Genomic DNA, 18,817 nt, shown 5'->3' with positions numbered 1-18,817 from the left:
GTCAACTAACATTTATTAAGCATTTACTCTGGTGCCATTCATTGTGCTAAACTCTGGGAATACAAAGAAAGGCAAAAAGATGTGGTTTTATTGTTAGAGTAACAAAAAAGAGATTAATTTTTAATATTACCCTACCTTTATTTAGACCAATGTTTCTCAGTTATTTTTGGACTCTGGGACCCTTTTGCACTCTTAAAAATTAATGAGGATCTCCTATTTTATGGGTTATATTTACCAAGATTTACTGAATTAGATATTAAAGTATCTTAGTATTATTATTAAAATAGTTTTGAGTTTGGGACCTCCTAGAAATAGTCTCAAAGAATTGCCCCCAAGGTCCTCAGAGAACATTACAAGATGTCTGGGTTAGATTTTAGTGCTTACAATACTAGGTCATTCATTTATTACTTCAACAAACATTTGGCAAATGTATCCTATGTTCCAGGTACTATGATAGGTACTGTGGAGGATCCATAGACTACACATAGTTCTTATTTTTCTGAGAATTTATAGTCTAGCAAGAATGCTACAATTATATACCTGAAACGATAATAAATCTAAAAGTGTGATAGTGAAGCTAAAATTGGCATATGTGTATATATATATATATATATATATATATTATGAGAAAATGCTTTGAGAAGGCAAGGTTTTTGTGTAAAATTGTGAAGGATGGCTAAGAATTGGACAGGCAATGGAATAGTGGGAGGGTGTGTGTAGGAAAATTGCATATAGGAAGATTAATGTTTTATTGTTACTAATTGAACCCTAAAATGTCCTACCACACCAATGTGGGGTTATCTATTTGAGACATTGGTATGAGTGATTCTGTAGAAAAGTTTATCACTAATATTGGAGGGAAAACATCTCATCCATATGTATTTTTGTAGTGATGAGTCCATAACATCATCCCAGGGTAAAAGTTCCAGCATATGTTTGATTTTAGCAGCAGAATTTTAATGAATATCTTTGGTCTCTCAAACTTAGTTTTTAAATGATATTAAAAAACCTATCAAAGCATGAGTTATACCTTTTTAAAGAGAGAACATATACGAAGAAATTTGTGATCTATTGCCTTTATTTTCTCCTAATTCATTCTTGATCCTTTGGAGATCATACAAATTCAAATACAGCAACTGATTAGCATAAAATTCAGAATCAAAGCAAGTCTGTTCTTTCATAGCTCAAACAGATTTTTTTCTTATTTTACATTTGTTGAGTACATATTTTTCCATTTTGTTTCATGTTCAGAACTGATTATAGAAACAAAGAAAAGGCCCTAACTATTTTTATTTCTATTTCTAAGGAATTTCTTTTTTTAGGTTTTTTCAAGGCAAATGGGGTTAAGTGGCTTGCCCAAGGCCACACAGCTAGGTAATTATTATTAAGTATCCGAGGTCAGATTTGAACCCAGGTATTCCTGACGCCAAGGCCGGTGCTCTATCTATTGTGCCACCTAGCTGCCCCAGGAATTTTTTTTTAAACTTCATTTCAGTTGATTGTCAAGATGTTCATCTCTATTCCTACTCCATTAAAAAAAGAATAGGTTTGGGAGCATCTAGGTGGTGCAGTGGATAGAGCACTGGCCCTGGAGTCAGGAGTACCTGAGTTCAAATCTGGCCTTGGACACTTAATAATTACCTAGCTGTGTGGCCTTGGCCAAGCCACTTAACTCCATGGCCTTGCTAAAATCTTAAAAAAAAAAAAGAATAGGTTTAAACTTTATTTCTAAAACATTAAGTTGCATATTTCATTCTCCATTCCTTGGTGAAATTTCACAACACACACCACTTTAAAAGATTTAATTTTCCTAGTATAGTGGTTTAAAAACCTGAAAGGAGACATACCATACATAAATACATATATGTCTATATGAATATGTTTATGCATATGAATAAATGTATTTACATTATCAAAAAGAATAAAGGAAAAATGGGTTAGGATATAGGTGAAATATGCTAGAACTGTAGGCATCATTAATTAGAAGACATGGTCTTAAAAAGTCATTATTCTTTCTGTGAAGTATCTTATCAAGCAGGGAATGGACTTTTGGCCCATCCTCACTTCTAGTCCCCATTTTATAGCTGAAAAAAACTGAGGTTTAGAGAAATTAGCCCATTACACATAGGCTTAAAATGTTCTGGAGGAGGGCAGCTAGGTGACGCAGTGGATAGAGCACAGGCCCTGGAGTCAGAAGTACCTGAGTTTAGAACCAGCCTCGGACACATAATAATTGCCTAGGTGTGTGACCTTGGGCAAGTCACTTAATCCCATTGCTTTAAATAAATAAAATGTCATGGAGGATAATTAGTATGTAGCAATAAAAATGCTTGTAATTGGGAAAAAATAAAATATTTATAAGGTAAAATTAATTTTAATATTTTAGTTTCAGGCCAATAGTTGGAAAAACCTTATCCTCAAGATATGCAAAGGCTCCTACAATCCCCTCCCATCTCATTACTCCTACGAACTTCACTATCTGATAAAACAGATGTTTAAGAGAGATCCTACATATCGTCCTTCAGCTACTACAATTCTCTCTAGAGGCTGTTTAGCAAAACTTATTCAGAAGTGCTTATCACCAGAGGTAAGATATGTTTAACTGGGCCATGAGTTGATTTTCTAAAATGTGACAAATTGACATTTATACTTTTTCCAGCTTCAGGCACTCATATAGATAATTGATAAATGGATATCATTATGACAGGATCTAAAAGGAAGGTAAGTTATTCACATCACATTTTCTAATATCCTGTTTCAATTTACAGATAATCAAAGAGTATGGTGAACATATCATAGAGGAAACCAGGAAGTCCAAAGATTCGCCAAGAAAAATGGGTAACAACTTTGGAATTTTATTGTTTCCCAAAAAGCCTTGATGGAGTAGTGATTAATTTACATGTTTTCTTCTTCCAGCAAAATTACCCTTAGTTTAATATAAGCCCCCTTAATGGGTGTATGACTGAGTGGAAGAAATGATTGCAGGGGATATTGAGGATCACATAGTTCCTAGACCACTTTTTAAACATCATTTTGGTTGATTGTTAAGATGCCCTATTCCTACTCCATTATAAAAGAATAGGTTTAAACTTTACTTCTAAAACATTAAGATGCATATTTCATTTTACATTCCTTGGTGAAATTTCACAACACACCCCAGTTTAGAAGATTTAATTTTCCTAGAATAGTGAAAATTAATTTAACTGTTGGTAAGAGAGACAGCTGGGTGATGCAGTAGAGATAGTATCTCATTCTGTGACTTTGCCTTGCCTAAAATGCTTTGTCCCCACTCCCCAACCTTGAACTTAGAATCTCAGGCTTTTTTTTTTTTTAAGTTTTTGCGAGGCAATGGGGTTAAGTGGCTTGCCCAAGGCCACACAGCTAGGTAATTATTAAGTGTCTGAGGCTGAATTTGAACTCAGGTACTCCTGACTCCAGGGCTGGTCCTCTATCCACCTAGCTTCCCCTCAGGCTTTCATTAAGACTCAACTCCACTACTACCTCCTCCTGGATGCTCTTTCCCATTCCCTCTGCTCATAGTGCCAACCATTTTAAAGTTATCTTATGATGACTCTGTATCTCATATGTTCTGATCAACATATGTTGTCTCTGCCATTAGAATGTGAGGATCTCGGGGGCAGGGATTATTTTTACTTTGTTTCCACAGCACAAAATACAGCAACTGGCAGAGTCGGTGTTTAATAATTGTTTGCTGATTCTTGATGACGCAGAAACCCATTATTTCAACACTCATTCTTCCAATGATATATATCTCTGTGTATATCTCTGTATGTTTTATATTATATATAATGTATATATGTGTGTGATATATGTGTATGTGTGTGATTTATAAAACTAACACAGATATGATATTGCAAGATTTATATAATACTTTCTAGACTTTATTTAATCCTCCTTAATCCTTTGAGGCAAAATGCTCTGGGCAGATTTATTCCTCCATTTTGCTGATAAAAAATTGAGAGGTCAAATGATTCACTTAGTCCCACATCTAGTAAATGACAGAGATAGTCTGTGAACACAAATTTTTGTGGTTTTTTTAGGTCCAACATTTTCATTACACTAATAATAGTTGTTGTGAATCTAGTTGTTGTTATTATATGCGTTGCCTTTCCATGTAAATCGTGAAATATTACACTATCCCAGGTTGAGGATGGTTGCAAAGACACCAGAGTAAGGTTGCATGCTGCAGAGCAGTAGGATGTTATCATTGCTGACTTGCACATAAGATTTGGCATAAATAAAGGAAACTAAATATATGCCTAGAAAAGAATGTGCTGCTTGTGGGCGAGAGCAAGAGATAACAGGGACAGTTTGAATGAGGCATGGAAACTGTCAACTGCTAGAAGAGCTATGTATGAAATTAAATAGCTTCAAAAGAGGATTTACAGACAGAAAATGCACAAGGGGAAGGAAAAGGAAGGAGAGAAGGAAGTCTATCATATGATAGGCTTTTGGAAAATGTTATACACATCTTATTTTATCCCTGTAGCAACCTTGTGAGGTAGGCGTTGTTGTGATCACCATTTTGCAGTTAAGGAAACCCAGACCGACATCAGTTAGGTGACTTACTCAGGATTAATACAATTAGGAAACCAATTTGAACTCAGGTCTTCCTGCCTGCAAGCACAGTTCTCTATCCACTGACCTACCTAACTACCTTCAAATGCACAGGATAAGGAGGAAGAATTGGGATGCAGTTTTCATGTAGAGGGAATACCCACAGGGACGAGATCACAGATCCATCAGAGTATACATATTGACATCAAACTTCAATCATCTAATATGCATTGATATTGCTTATGCAAAAACTTTTCAACTTGATATAATTGAATTTTTTGAATTATTGAATTATCTTTTATGATCTTTTCTTTTTTCTTTTCTTATTTTTTTTTTTTTGTCAAAAATTCTCTCATTAGACAATTCTTAGCCAACAAGGGATGGAAAGTGCATTAATATGGTATCATAGGGGTGGCTAGGTGGCACAGTGGATAAAGCACTGGCCCTGGAGTCAGGAGTACCTGGGTTCAAATCCGGTCTCAGACATTTAATAATTACCTAGCTGTGTGGCCTTGGACAAGCCACTTAACCCCATTTGCCTTGCAGAAATCCCTAAAAACAGGGGCGGCTAGGTGGCGCAGTAGATAAAGCACTGGCCCTGGAGTCAGGAGTACCTGGGTTCAGATCCAGTCTCAGACACTTAATAATTACCTAGCTGTGTGGCCTTGGGCAAGCCACTTAACCCTGTTTGCCTTGCAAAAACCTAAAAAAAAACCCCTAAAAACAACAAAAAAAAATATGGTATCATAGATCTTAGAGCTGGAAGAGACCTCAGAGGTGATTTAGTTCAACCTCTTCATTTTCCAGATTAAGAAAAATGTTTGAATAAAATACAAAAGATTAAATCTGACATTAAGCACTTACTATGTGCAAGGCATTGTGATAGATGCTGTGTATATAATGACAAGAGCAAAATCATCCTGGCTTTCTCTAGAAAGTTATCTTCATTTTGTAGAGTGGGATTACAATGTGTACATAGAATAGTATAATGTAGAGAAAATTGAAGAGGAAAAAAATTAATTAGGGAGGAAGGATGGAATCAGAGAAGGTTTCAGCAATAATTTTGAGAGATAGAGATGAATTATATTTTGAAAAATTCCTTTTTTGGGGTTTGGGGAAGGGTGTTACTTGTCCTTGATTTCATCACTGTGAGGAACCTCCATTTATCTATGTGGTTCATCACATTCTCTTCAACTTATCTTAGAATTTTCTGGGCAAGTGAGATGTTTGAGTGACTTGACCAGGGTCACCCAATCAGTTTGTATCTGAGGGAAGATTTGATCCTAGATCTTTCTGAGCCAAAGACTGGCTTGAAAAAGTGCATATTCATTTAAAAGTTGGGGCAGCTAGGTATTGCAGTGGATAGAGCACTGGCTCTGGAGTCAGGAGTACCTGAGTTCAAATATGGCCTCAGACACTTAATAATTACCTAGCTGTGTGACCTTGGGCAAGTCACCCCACTTTGCCTTGCAAAAAAAAACACCTAAAAAAAGTTATGCTTTTGTACAACTTTTGTAAAGTTTGACCCCTTCCAGTCTTAAAATGCTGCTCTCTTTTAACTCTTGAGGTTGACTTACCTTTGTTTCTCTAGAATAAGTTCAGTGTTTGTTCTCATTTAGCACTTTATAGGTGTTTAAAAACCAGCAAATAAACCTTATTGATGTCTTTTGTTTTTATACTTTAGTCATTTCTGGATGTATTATGCACCCATTCAGTGAAAATCAGTTAAGCAAAACCAATAACATAGTGACCCAGTTTGACTGCATTCCACACCTTAATTTCCTCATTTCTCCAGCTAAAAGGAGGGAGCTTCATTTCCTCCTCTCTTCTCCATGGTCAAGATTGGTCATGACAGTTTATTGTAGACACTTTTAAGGACTTGATGAAATAAATTAGTCTCCCCATTTTGGATCATATTTTCTTTGAATGTTTCAAGTAAATTTGGAAAAATCTCTGGTTATTTCCCATGAGAAACAAGAGTAATACTCAATAGTTGGGGAAAAAAAAAGATTAGATTATTGAAAGAGTTCACTTATTAGCTACTGCTTTTTTTTCTAGTCTAATTATACATACATTAGGACTTTGATAACCCACTTAATGTAAGGAATGTGAAAAGGCACCAGGGAACATCTGGCTTCAATGTTATTTTAGCTCCTACTGGTTTCTCCACAGAGAGAAATAGTTGTACCCACTTTGACACCATAATGATCAGATTTGCAACTGATCATCTGCTGAATAGAAAGGTATGTGGTAACACAAGATCAGAATTTTCCTTTAAAAATCTAAGTTGTGGGTGGCTAGGTGGCACAGTGGATAGAGCACTGGCCTTGGAGTCAGGAGTACCTGAGTTCAAATCCAGCCTCAGACACTTGATAATTACCTAGCTGTGTGGCCTTGGACAAGCCACTTAACCCCATTGCCTTGCAAAAACTAAAAAAAAAAAAAAAAACCAACTAAGTTGTTGGGGAGGTTAAAACTTTGCACCTCTTCTTCCAGCTAATGGTTTAACTTCCTTTTAAGACTTTATAAAAATGGAAATAGACATTGAGTGACATGAATACTTGAATGCATAGTTTCTTTTTCTCTCTCAGGCACTGCTGGAAGAAATATACTCTCAGGAAATGAGGCAGTTACTATGGTAAGTACCTTAAAATCCAATAAGCAAGTGTTTGTTGAATAGGTACCTTTTCTCTACTTGGGGCAGCTAGGTGGCCCAGTGGATAGAGTGCTCGGTCTAGAGTCAGAAGACTCATCTTCTGTAGTTCAAATGTGGCCTCAGTTACTTACTAGCTGTGTGACCCCAGACAAGTCACTTAACCCTGTTTGCTTCGGTTTGCTCTTCTGTAAAATGAGCTGGGGTAGGGGCAGTTAGGTGGTGCAGTGGATAGAGCACCGGCCCTGGAATCAGGAGTACCTGAGTTCAAATCCGACCTCAGACACTTAATAATTACCTAGCTGTGTGGCCTTGGGTAAGCCACTTAATCCCATTGTCTTGCAAAAAAAAAATGAGCTGGGGAAAGAAAATGGCAAACCACTTCAATATCTCTGCCAAGAAAATCCCAAATGGGGTCATGACTGAAAATAACTGAACAACTACTCTACCCAGCCTTGTTTGCTGGTCACAACAAAAGAAAAATGATGTCCCCTCTTCCCTCAAACAGCTTATTTCTTTGGGATATGAGATTTGAATCCATAAAAGAAATACATCTGAACTAGTCCCTGGGTTGTCTCCAGCTCTCTGCCTTCCATTTTACCCTGTGAAGCACTGCTGGTTTCTACTTAAGAATATTTTTTAACAGAGATTCCTCAGCTAAAAAACCCAACAGCAATTCTCCATTGTCAACTGAATAAACTCCCTAACCCAGCATATAAGAATTTTTCCTGATCTAATCCTAACCTCCAAATCTGCAGTGTTGACCACAGGTCCAGTCCCATGGAAAAAAGTATGTCATTCATATGTGAGAGTCTGATGCTAATCTAGGAAGAGTTCTCTATTCTCATTTCCTAAATACCCTAGAAACTGGGGCTTGAGTCAGGGAAGAGTTGTTTAGAGGGCAGTTGGGGTGGTAGTTGGGAAAAAAAAGAAGGCAAGGGCAGTTAGTATTGTCTGAGAACAGTAGCACAGAAAGCTCCCCTTAGGCTAAATGCATTGATGTTGCTCATGTAAAAACTTTTTAAACTGATGTAATTGAATTTTTTTGAATTATTAAATTATCTTTTATGATCTTATTTTTTTCTTTTTGCTATTTGTCAAGAATTCTCCCATTAGATAGTTCTTAGCCCACAAGGGATAGAAAGTACATTAACATAGGATCATAGATTTTAGAGCTGTAAAACCTCAGAGGTGATTTAGTCCATCCTCTTCATTTTACAGATTAAGAAACTGAAGCCTAAATAGGGTAATCAGTTTGCTTAGGTTCACTTTCCCAGCTAGCAAGATCTGAGTCAGAATATAAAAACACTGGATTTCCAAATCCTTCACTTTATACAGATTTCCTCCCAGCATAGCTGCATGGTTTGCAACAAGGATCTTGAAAGTTCCATTCGATTCTGCCTTACCCTTCCCAGATCTCACCTGCTCAGGAACCTCCCCTGGTGTCATATGGCCTCTTGAGATCCATTTCCTTCAAAACTCACTTCAAGCACCTTCTGCATGAAACCTTTCTAGAGCTACCCACCTGTTGTTGCCCATTCCCAATCATTTTGCATTTATTTTGCATATAATTATATAGATTATCTCTTCTAATAGAACATAAGCGCCATGAAGGTAAGGACTAGTTCATTTTCATCTTTGTTTTTCCTTGTTTTAGTGCAGTGCCTAATACATAGTATACAATTAATAAATATTTATTTATTAATAAATGTTTATTGATTAATTGTTTAACTATAAACAGTCCCTACCCTCAGGAAGCTTACATTTAATGGAGGAAGACAACACTTAAAAAGAGTTTGAAAAACATTGATGGGGAAAGGGAAAGGGAAGGTGAAGAGATGAATGTGTCTGATATGGAAGCCAAGACAGAAAAGTGGAGTCTCAGGTGCAGGCTGGAGGGGAATGAAGACATGTTGACCTTCCTCTTAAAGTGGAGGTTCTTGGGGAATCTAGGGGGAGAGGTTGTTGTGGTAGGTAAAAATCTGGGAGGGCATTCTGGGACCCTGTAGGGGAAGTTCAGGAGAACTGGATCTGTTCTTCCCAGCATGGGGGGTCAGAAAGGACACCTCCTCTCTGGAATGTTGGGTTCATTTTGGATTCGAGGACCAGTATTGACACTCTGGAACATGAGTGAATGGTGAAGGGACTCGAGGAATCTAATGTTAAATGAATATTGGGTGAGTCTTGGGTTGATCTTGAGAGTTGTCAATCACTTTTGTACATTAAAATGTAGAAGAGAGTTAGAGAGAGACTTGTTCTCAGAGGGCAGAACTAGGACCAATGGTTAGAAGTTACATGGGAGTACATTTTGGTTTGATATGAAGGAAAACTTTCAGTTTCTTTCAAATGATGTATTGGGTTTGGTTATAAGTTAGTAAGTTCCTCAGCATATGAGCTTCAAGTATATGGATCTATACTTTAGGTAAGACTTGACAGAGTGGACTTAAAAGGTTCATGATTTTGTATTTAAAAATTTTTTTTTATGTACCACCTGTGTTTTTCATTTTTTTGAAAGCAAGGAGAAGAACAAGGTAAAAAGTGCAGCCATGCTGACTTAGAGAACATTAATAAAAATTTGACTGAAAATGCATTGAAGCGAATAAGCAATGAAGATAAAGGTAAATTATTAAAGTTCTAATGCTCTAATTCTATAATTATTATAGTCTTTCTCCTTAGGGGAGGGGAGGCAGAAATCTAGAGGAAATGGCCACATAATATCTTTCCAGGACAACCGAGCAAGCAGACTTTTATAGTCTTTCCAGTAATATTTTTATATCTATATCTATATCTAATCTATATCTGTATATTTATATATATTTATGTGGATGGATGTTTGTTCTTCTTTCCTGAAGAAGACCATAACACCAAGTAGATTGATGCCACAAGATGCATGTGAACTGGATTTGAATGAGGAGGGCTATACAGCCTCAATTTCCCCTCCAGAGCCATCTGGGTCCAGTGGCCAGATAGGAGTCAGGATGATTGGAGATGGCCCTGGATGCAAGGCAGTCAGGGTGAAGTGACTTGCCCAAGGTTACATAGCTAGTGTCAAGTGTCTGAGGCTGGATTCGAATTCCTGTCAGTTCCTGACTCCAAGGCCAGTGCTCTATCCGCTGTGCCTCCTATAGCTGTATAGTTATATATTTTGTATCCATAATCTGTATGAATAGATGTTAAATATATTTCATATAAACATACAAATACATATAAATATATTATTAATTTATTATATTTGTATATCAATACATATGTATTTTTAATTTATGTTTTAAAAGATGTTTCCAAATTAAAACCAATGAATTTGAATTAGAAGTCTTGATTCTTTTGTGATCCATGTGATCTGGAGCAAATAATATAATCTTTTCTATATTTGTTTCAAATATGAAATAGCAATACTTTCACATAATTTCAGAATAATGATAATCTCCTGAATGCTCTTCTGATATATTTTTTTCATATTTTTCCAATTTATAGACTGCCCACATTTTGTCAAGCTCAACATAAAACACTTATTTGATAAGCTTTCTTTGGGCTTAAATAACATAACTACATGTTATAACATTTCTTACATAACATTAATCAAACTACTGATAAATATGTATACTGTAAAAATATTTTAAACACTTTACTTAGTACCCTATTTTTTTATTTTCTTTAGCTCTGAGAGGTCAGAAATTCTTGCTCTGCTTATTTGAGGGAGACAACTTATCAAAGTGTTTTTAATGTGCTATATTAGTTGACTAAATGTTTAAAAAGAACACTAATATTCCTCCTTTTATCCTTTAAATAAGAAAACAAATCAGTCCATCTGAGGAAAGATAACTCACCAAGCCCTCAGAGACGGCAGTGGGAGAAAAACATATCTAATACAGCTGTAAATGCCCTGGAAAAAGCATCCATTCTTTCCTCCAGTTTAACATCAGAAGAGGATAGAGGTATGTAAATAAGATTAAGTGTGACTAATTTTATTATTTTTTTATTTAAATTTAATGAAATTTTTAAAAAATTGAAAATTTTTAATTCAAAAATATTTTCCCAATTACATGTAAAAGTTACTTTATATTAATTTTAAAAATTAATTTTTGAGTTCCAAATTCTCTCCCTTTCTTCCTTTCTTTTACCCTTCCTGAAATGGCAAGCAATTCGACATGTTATACATACATGTCATTTAAAACATATCGGCATATTAGTCATGTTGTGAAAGAAAACACAGACCAAAACAAACCACAAGAAAATAAAAAATATATGCATTGATCCGAATTCAGACTCCATCCTTTCTTTTCACTGTGAATCCTTCAGAATTGTTGTAAATCATTGCATTGCTAGGACAAGCTAAGTCATTGATCATTGTATAATGTTGCTGTTTCTGTGGGCACTGTTTGCTTGGTTCTGCTCACTTCATTTTGCATCAGGTCATGTAAGTCTCTCCATGGTTTTCTGAAATCATCCTGTACCTTATTTCCTATGACATAATAGAATTCTATCACAATCATAAACCACAATTATTCAGCCATTCCCTAATTAATGGATATTCCCTCAATTTCCAATTCCTTTCCTCCACAAATAGAGCTGCTATAAATATTTTTGTATATACAGAATCTTTTCCTTTTTTTTATAAAACTTATCTTTGAGGGTATAGACTTAGTAATGTCATTTCTGGGTCAAAGGGTTTGCACAGTTTTATGCTCTCCAGAATGGTTGGATCAGTTCACAAATCCACCAACAGTAGATTTAGTGTACCTATTTTCCCTCATCCCTTCCAACATTTGTCATTTTCTTTTTCTATCACATTAGCTAATCTGAGAGGTGTGAAGCAGTATCTCAATTGTTTTAATTTGCATTCCTCTAATAGTAATTTAGAGCAATTTTTTCACATGACTATTCTTAGCTTTGATTTCTTCTGAAAACTACCTGTTCATATTTTTTGAACATGTATCATTTGGAGACTGACTTGGATCTAATTACCTATATATTTGAGAAATGAAGTCTTTATCAAAGAAACTTGCTGTAAAATTTTCCCCATTTTCTATTTCCTTCTAGTTTTATTCATGCAAACTTTTTCAATTTAGTATAATTGAAATTAACCATTTTTATGTAGAACTTTCTAAGAATGTTTTGGTAACCTGCTTTTCTGATGTCAGTGTATGGATAAGACTCATGAAGATGGAATAAGTTCTTAAAAGTAACAAGTAAACAGTGCTCTTCTTGGTTTTGAGATATGATTTGAAAGATGCATTTTCTGTTCCATGTCAGATTGTTGTTTTAATGCATATCAATCCTTTGATTATGTTCTAATTAGGTGGTTCTGTAATAAAGTATAGTGAAAATAATACCAGGAAGCAATGGCTCAAGGAATCTCCAGAAACGTTGTTGAATATCCTTAAGAATGCTGACCTTAGCTTGGCATTTCAGACATATACAATATATAAATCAGGTAACTAATGATTATTCTTCATATACTCGCATAAATGCTTAGAAATTAAATGTTAGAATTTTTAAATTATTTTAAGATATCCAGGAACTATTGTTCTATTCTTGTTAAAAATGCAATAAGAAATTATAGGATTTTCTGGAAAATCATTATAGATTTACATTTATTTTATTAGCTACTTTGCTTATTTGATTAAGCGAATCATAATATATATGATATTCCCTCTTATTATAACATATAAAAATTTGGTTGGATATAATAGGGAGTCCCTGAAGTTAATTAAAAGGGGGAAGGGCTTCAGTTAGCTGAGTTTTAGGGAAAATTGATTTCGAAGCTGAGGAGAGGATAGACTAGATGGGAGACTTGAGGCAGAGAGACCAACCAGTAAGCTTTAGTGGTCCAAGAGTGAGGGCCTGCACTAAGATGGAGACAGTGTCACAGGAGACAAGGGGCCTTAAGGCAAGAGATTTATGAGGGTAACAATTTTTTTGAAAGATTTTATTTTGAATTTTACCATTTTTTCCCCTAATCTTACTTCCCTCCCCCACCCCCTATGGAAGGCAGTCTTCTAGTCTTTACAATGTTTCCATGATATAATTTGATGTTGATGAGAGAGAAATCATATTCTTAAGGAAGAAACATAAAGTATGAGATATAGCAGAATTATATAATAAGATACCATTTTTTAAAATTAAAAGGTAAAAGTCTTTGGTCTTTGTTCAAACTCCACAATTCTTTCTCTGGATACAGATGGTATTCTCTAATTCTCTATCACAGATATCCCAAAATTGTGCCTGATTGTTGCCCTGTTGGTATGAACAAGTCCATTAATGTTGATCATCACTCCCACGTTGCTGTTAGGGTATACAATGTTCTTCTGGTTCTGCTCATCTCGCTCAACATCAGTTCATGCAAATCCTTCCAGGCTTCCCTGAATTCCCATCCCTCCTGGTTTCTCATAGAACAGTAGTGTTCCATGACATACATATACCACAGTTTGTTAAGCCATTCCTCAATTGATGACATCCCCTCAATTTCCAATTCTTTGCCACCACAAACAGGGCTACTATTACTATTTTTTTGTACAGGTGATGTTTTTACCCTTTTTCATAATCTCTTCAGGGTATAGATCCAGTAGTGGTATTGCTGGATCAAAGGGTATGCATATGTTTATTCTTTTGGGCATAATTCTATATTGCTCTCCAGAAAGGTTGGATGAGTTCACAGCTCCACCAACAATGTATTAGTGTCCCAGATTTCCAGCATCCCTGCCAACATTGATCATTATCCTTTCTGGTCATATTGGTCAGTCTGAGAGGTTTTAATTTCATTTCTCTAATAATTAGTGATTTAGAGCAATTTTTCATGACTATGGATCATTTCAATTTCCTCATTTGTAAATCACCTTTGCATATCCTTTGACCATTTGTCAATTGGGGAATGACTTGTCTTTTTTAAAAAAAATTTGACTTAGTTCTCTGTATATTTTAGAAATGAGTCCTTTGTCAGAAATACTAGTCATAAAAATTGTTTCCCAATTTGCGACATTTCTTTTGATCTTGGTTACAGTGCTTTTGTGTGCGCAAAAGTTTTTTAATTTAATATAATCAAAATTGTCTAGTTTATTTTTAATGGTGTTCTCCATCTCTTCCTTGGTTATAAACTGCTTCCCTTTCCATAGATTTAACAGGTAAACTATTCCTTGATCTCCTAGCTTGCTTATAATACTGTTTTTTGTGTCTAGATCCTGTATCCATTTTGATTTTATCTTGGTATAGGGTGTGAGGTGTTGGTCTAATCCAAGTTTCTGCCATACTAACTTCCAATTTTTTTATCTCAATAGCTGACTCTTTGAGTTTATCAAACAGCAGATGACTATAATCATTTCCTGCTATTGCACCTAGTCTATTCCACTGATCCACCACTCTATTTCTTAGCCAATACCAGACAGTTTTGATGACTGATGCTTTATAATATAATTTTAGATCTGGTAGGGCTAAGCCCCCTTCTTCTGCACTTTTTTCCCCATTAAATCCCTGGAGATTCTCTACTTTTTATTTCTCCATATGAATTTACTTACAACTTTTTCTAACTCATTAATTTTTTGGAATTTTGATTGGTAGGGCACTAAATAGGTAGTTTAGTTTTGGTAGAATTGTCATTTTTATTATATTTGCTCGGCCTATCCATGAGCAATTGATATTTGTCGTTATTTAAATCTGATTTTATTGTGTGAGAAGTGTTTTGTAATTGTTTTCAAAAAGTTTCTGAGTCTGCCTTGACAGATAGACTCCCAAGTATTTTATATTGTCTGAAGTTACTTTGAATTGGATTTCTCTTTCTAGCTCTTTCTGCTGCATCTTGCTAATCATATATGGAAATGTTGAGGATTTATGAGGGTCTATTTTATATCCTGTGATGTTTGAAGGCAATAGGGGAATAGTCAGTAGACAGGGACAGATTAGAGCTAAATGACAGATGATAGAGGGAACAATGATAGAGGGATAGAGATGATAAATGGGGATGATAAGGAGACAAGTTTCTGGAGGTGGAATTGTATCAATTGTACAAGTGGAAGGATTTATCTTGGTGAAGAGAAGGGCTACCTTGTGAATCAGGAGTGAAGGAGAAGATAGTAGCTGTAGGCTGGCACATGAATGATGTGGGATAAGAGGGGAGAAACTTGCAACAAATAGTCTCAGTTTTTTCAATGAAATTTGAGGCAAGGTCCTCAGTTGAAAGGTTTGGGGGAGAGGGAACCATTAGAATTTTGGTTTAGAAGAGCTGCTTTGAAGAGTTGGACAGTGAATCCATTGAGATTGCCTTGATGCATTGAGAACCCAGTAGACATTTTGTAACATAAATTTGTTGGGGACCTAATCAACACAGTTTCAGAATTTTCTCTTACTTCCTTCAACAACACATGAGCGGCAGATGGAGGAAGTAATCCAAGACTGAAATCTGGCAGGGCAGGTTCTTCATTAAGATAAGGATAAAGACTAGGATAGGGTTGAGTTGAACTGGCTCATCATTAGATCAAAATGGGGAATTGGAGTTACTAAAACAAGGGAGATAGCCTGGAAAAGAACTGAGGGTTTGAGGGATTGGAGATCATGGTTCATGGATAAAGTATAGAGATTGAAGCCCTAAGGCAGAGATCAAATTAAAAAAATTGTCAACCCTTGATAAGTAGTCAGATCTGAGCCCCACAAGCTACCACTTGACTGATGATTGTGAACAAGTCACTTAACTTGTTTCCTTATTTTTAAGGTAAAATGGGGGGGGGGGTTAGACTAAATGATCTTCAAGATTCTGTAAATTGTCGATTCCATAAGTGAGATGATGTTACGAGAAAGGATTTTATTCCCTATTATTTCCAGTAATTAAACCTCCTTGGACAGAGTCCAAACAAGGTGGTTGTTATATAAAGTTCCATGTTAGAGTGGGTAATGACATAGCAACTCTTTGTTGTATTATTTATAATAGGATTTGCCTCTTATCAGACTGGATTTTTTATTATCCCAAGGTAAGAAAACTTGAACTGGCAGTCAAGACTGAGTTTTTTAATTCCTGGTCCCATACCTATATTATATAATTTAAGAAAGGGAATTGAATTGTATTCTACTTGATCATTTTTATCTTTTAAACAAAGAAACCCATATTAAAATGCTTTTTAAAAATTCTTAGTTGAAAGAATTTAGTAAGTAGGAATATTATCGTAAGTTCTGTGTGATGCATAGGCAGTTATCATATATTCCTGCAATTATTTTCTCATTTTAATGTAATGTGGACACAGAGGACCGAAAGGAAACAATGGCTCTTTGTAAACTTTGTCTTGGAAACCTGAGGTATTTGATCTTGAGGAGGAGAAATAACACTCCTTAATCAATCAACCATTAAGTGTTTACTTGAATACCTACCATGTGTTTAGCATATATGGGAGAAACAGAAGTCAAGGACATGGTTTCTGTCTTCACGAATCTTATGGTATAGTTGGGAATATATATTGTATATATATAAAATGTATAAGCATATATACATATGTTTGTGAATGAAACAAGAATATTTTTTAAAGTTATTCTTTTAATCTTTGGAAGGCTCAGATAATTTCCTGAAAGGACCTCTTTCTGATGAAACAGAAACATCAGATTGTATAGATGGAGATTATGATATCATCTTGGACCCTGAAAGACTTGAACCTAGATTAGATGAAGAGGACACGTATGTTCAATTTAAAAAATTTTCATTAGCATGTATTTTCTTTGACTGGATTATATGATAGTTTCACATTAGATATGGGGATTTTATATTATTCTTCACCCTTGTGGAATACAGACATGATATTTTTGCCCTGTAGAAATAAAACAGTGTTAAGATATAGAATTTCATCCCATTGTTGATTTAGATCTGTGTATCTAATTTTTCAAACCTTCTATTCCTTGCTTTTTTATGATAAATATTTAGGAATAAAAAACTATAATAGAAATAGTAAAATGAATTTTAGAGCTTTCCTATCACCCCTTACTCCTCAAAACAAATTTAATGGTCAAGAGAGAAGAGAATAAAACTTTTTTTTTAGTGCTTGTGTTACTTTGTATTAAATCACCAAATATTTGTGTACCTGTGATGAGGAATTTATGTTTTCATTTCTCATATGTAGGGATTTTGAAGAAGAAGATGATGACCCAGACTGGGTATCTGAATTGAAGAGGAGAGCTGAATTAAAGTGTGTGGGTCATGAATAAGTCCTAAAGAAATGTTTCTTAAGCACATTGAGAAGAATTGTTAAATTAATCAACACTGTGTAAATTTACTTTGGCAACAGAATAGATAAAGGACTATTAAAGATGAGGGGTTTAATGATTATCACCAGAAAACACATCTATAACCCCAGTGGGTTTTTGAAGTAGATGTTAGTTCTGTATTAATCCTCTAATTGGAACAGCATCATGTAAATTGTTTTCTTTATATGTCAGAAAGGGAAGTGGTGCCATCCTGAGAAAACATCTTGAGATTTCTTTTTTCTATATTTAATGTACTTTTAATCCTAAAATACTCTAGTAGGGGAGATGGTTGTTGCTGCTTATTAAAAAGATTTTGACATAATGTATTTATACTTCCAATTATGTGTAATAGGATTTTTTAGTGGTGTTCTTAAGTAGTAGGGGTTTTTTCCCACTAGTTGGCAAAAGAACCAGTGAGGATGGAACAGAAAAAGGAAGGTAAGAATGAGATGAGAAATAGGAAGATGAGGATGGGATGAATGTCTAGATCACATCAGAGGTCAGATATAAGTGACAAGAATGGGATAGGAGTATCACCAATGAAACTGAATAAGGAAGGACAAATCCTTGAGAGGAAAAATCAATCTCTGTTACTGTCAGTTCCAGAGAAAAAAGAGATAATTTTCTTTTTTTTTTTAAATGAGAGAAAATTTTCGGACTACAGTATTCTTTGATAGAATGTAAGCTGTTTGAAGGCAGGAACTCTTTTTTTTTAATATATTACAAGTTATTTCTGGTATGGGGTGAGCCCAAGATAGATGTTTGCTTTGAATTGCTCAGGTGGCCTGCTCTCCCTAGGGTTCACAAAAATTTTGATTCATTGATTATTGCTTAGCAAGCAGTGTGACATGAATAGAGAAGCCACCAGAGTCCAATGTAATTATCACTCTTAATAATAATTACAGTTTTGCTTAATATGAGGTCATTTTGAAAATGAATTCATAAAAATGTTAAGGTCTCAATAGAAATACAGAATTGTAGATCTTGGAAACAACCAAGACTTTGTCCAGACTATTTATTTTATAGGTCAAGAAACTATGGTTCAGAATAGCTGTAGCTTGGCCAAGATTGCACACTGGTAGAACTGAGACTATAATGGCACCATGTCAATCCATCAGTCAGCAAATCTTTATTAAGAGTGCTTACTACATGAGAAGCATTGTCCTAGGTTCTAGGCAAACCAGGAAAGACAAAAACCTTCCCTGCCCTCAAGGAGTTCACATACTCACAGGGAAGATAACATGTAAAGAAAGGTAAGCATGAGTATTCCAGTGTTCTTTCCACTATGCAGGATCCTTCTGTCAAATGATCTCATGATTCTTCTGAAGTACAAAGTACTGTTTTGTTTTTGTGTACAAAGAGTGCTGTAAA

The 18,817-nt window shown here is 35.2% G+C and overlaps 1 protein-coding gene across 4 annotated transcripts in view; it reads left to right on the top strand.

Annotated features, from left to right (window-relative positions):
• Positions 1 to 17,920, top strand: part of NEK3 (NIMA related kinase 3) — a 30,682-nt gene extending 12,762 nt beyond the window's left edge. For all 4 annotated transcript variants that reach the window (XM_074217204.1, XM_074217205.1, XM_074217203.1 and 1 more), the window contains exons 9-16: positions 2,387 to 2,587; positions 2,769 to 2,838; positions 7,170 to 7,216; positions 9,747 to 9,849; positions 11,023 to 11,166; positions 12,531 to 12,665; positions 16,760 to 16,883; positions 17,323 to 17,920. In XM_074217204.1, the coding sequence (XP_074073305.1) occupies positions 2,387 to 2,587; positions 2,769 to 2,838; positions 7,170 to 7,216; positions 9,747 to 9,849; positions 11,023 to 11,166; positions 12,531 to 12,665; positions 16,760 to 16,883; positions 17,323 to 17,407 (909 nt within the window). In that variant the 3' untranslated portion in view covers positions 17,408 to 17,920. The remainder of the gene's footprint in view (positions 1 to 2,386; positions 2,588 to 2,768; positions 2,839 to 7,169; positions 7,217 to 9,746; positions 9,850 to 11,022; positions 11,167 to 12,530; positions 12,666 to 16,759; positions 16,884 to 17,322) is intronic.
• Positions 17,921 to 18,817: the final 897 nt, after the last annotated feature.

This window comes from Macrotis lagotis, chromosome 1 (assembly GCF_037893015.1).
Source record: "Macrotis lagotis isolate mMagLag1 chromosome 1, bilby.v1.9.chrom.fasta, whole genome shotgun sequence".
In the NCBI taxonomy this organism is placed as follows: Eukaryota; Metazoa; Chordata; class Mammalia; order Peramelemorphia; family Peramelidae; genus Macrotis; species Macrotis lagotis.
Note: the sequence above shows the minus strand (reverse complement) of the source record. Positions and strands in the feature narration are given on the sequence as shown.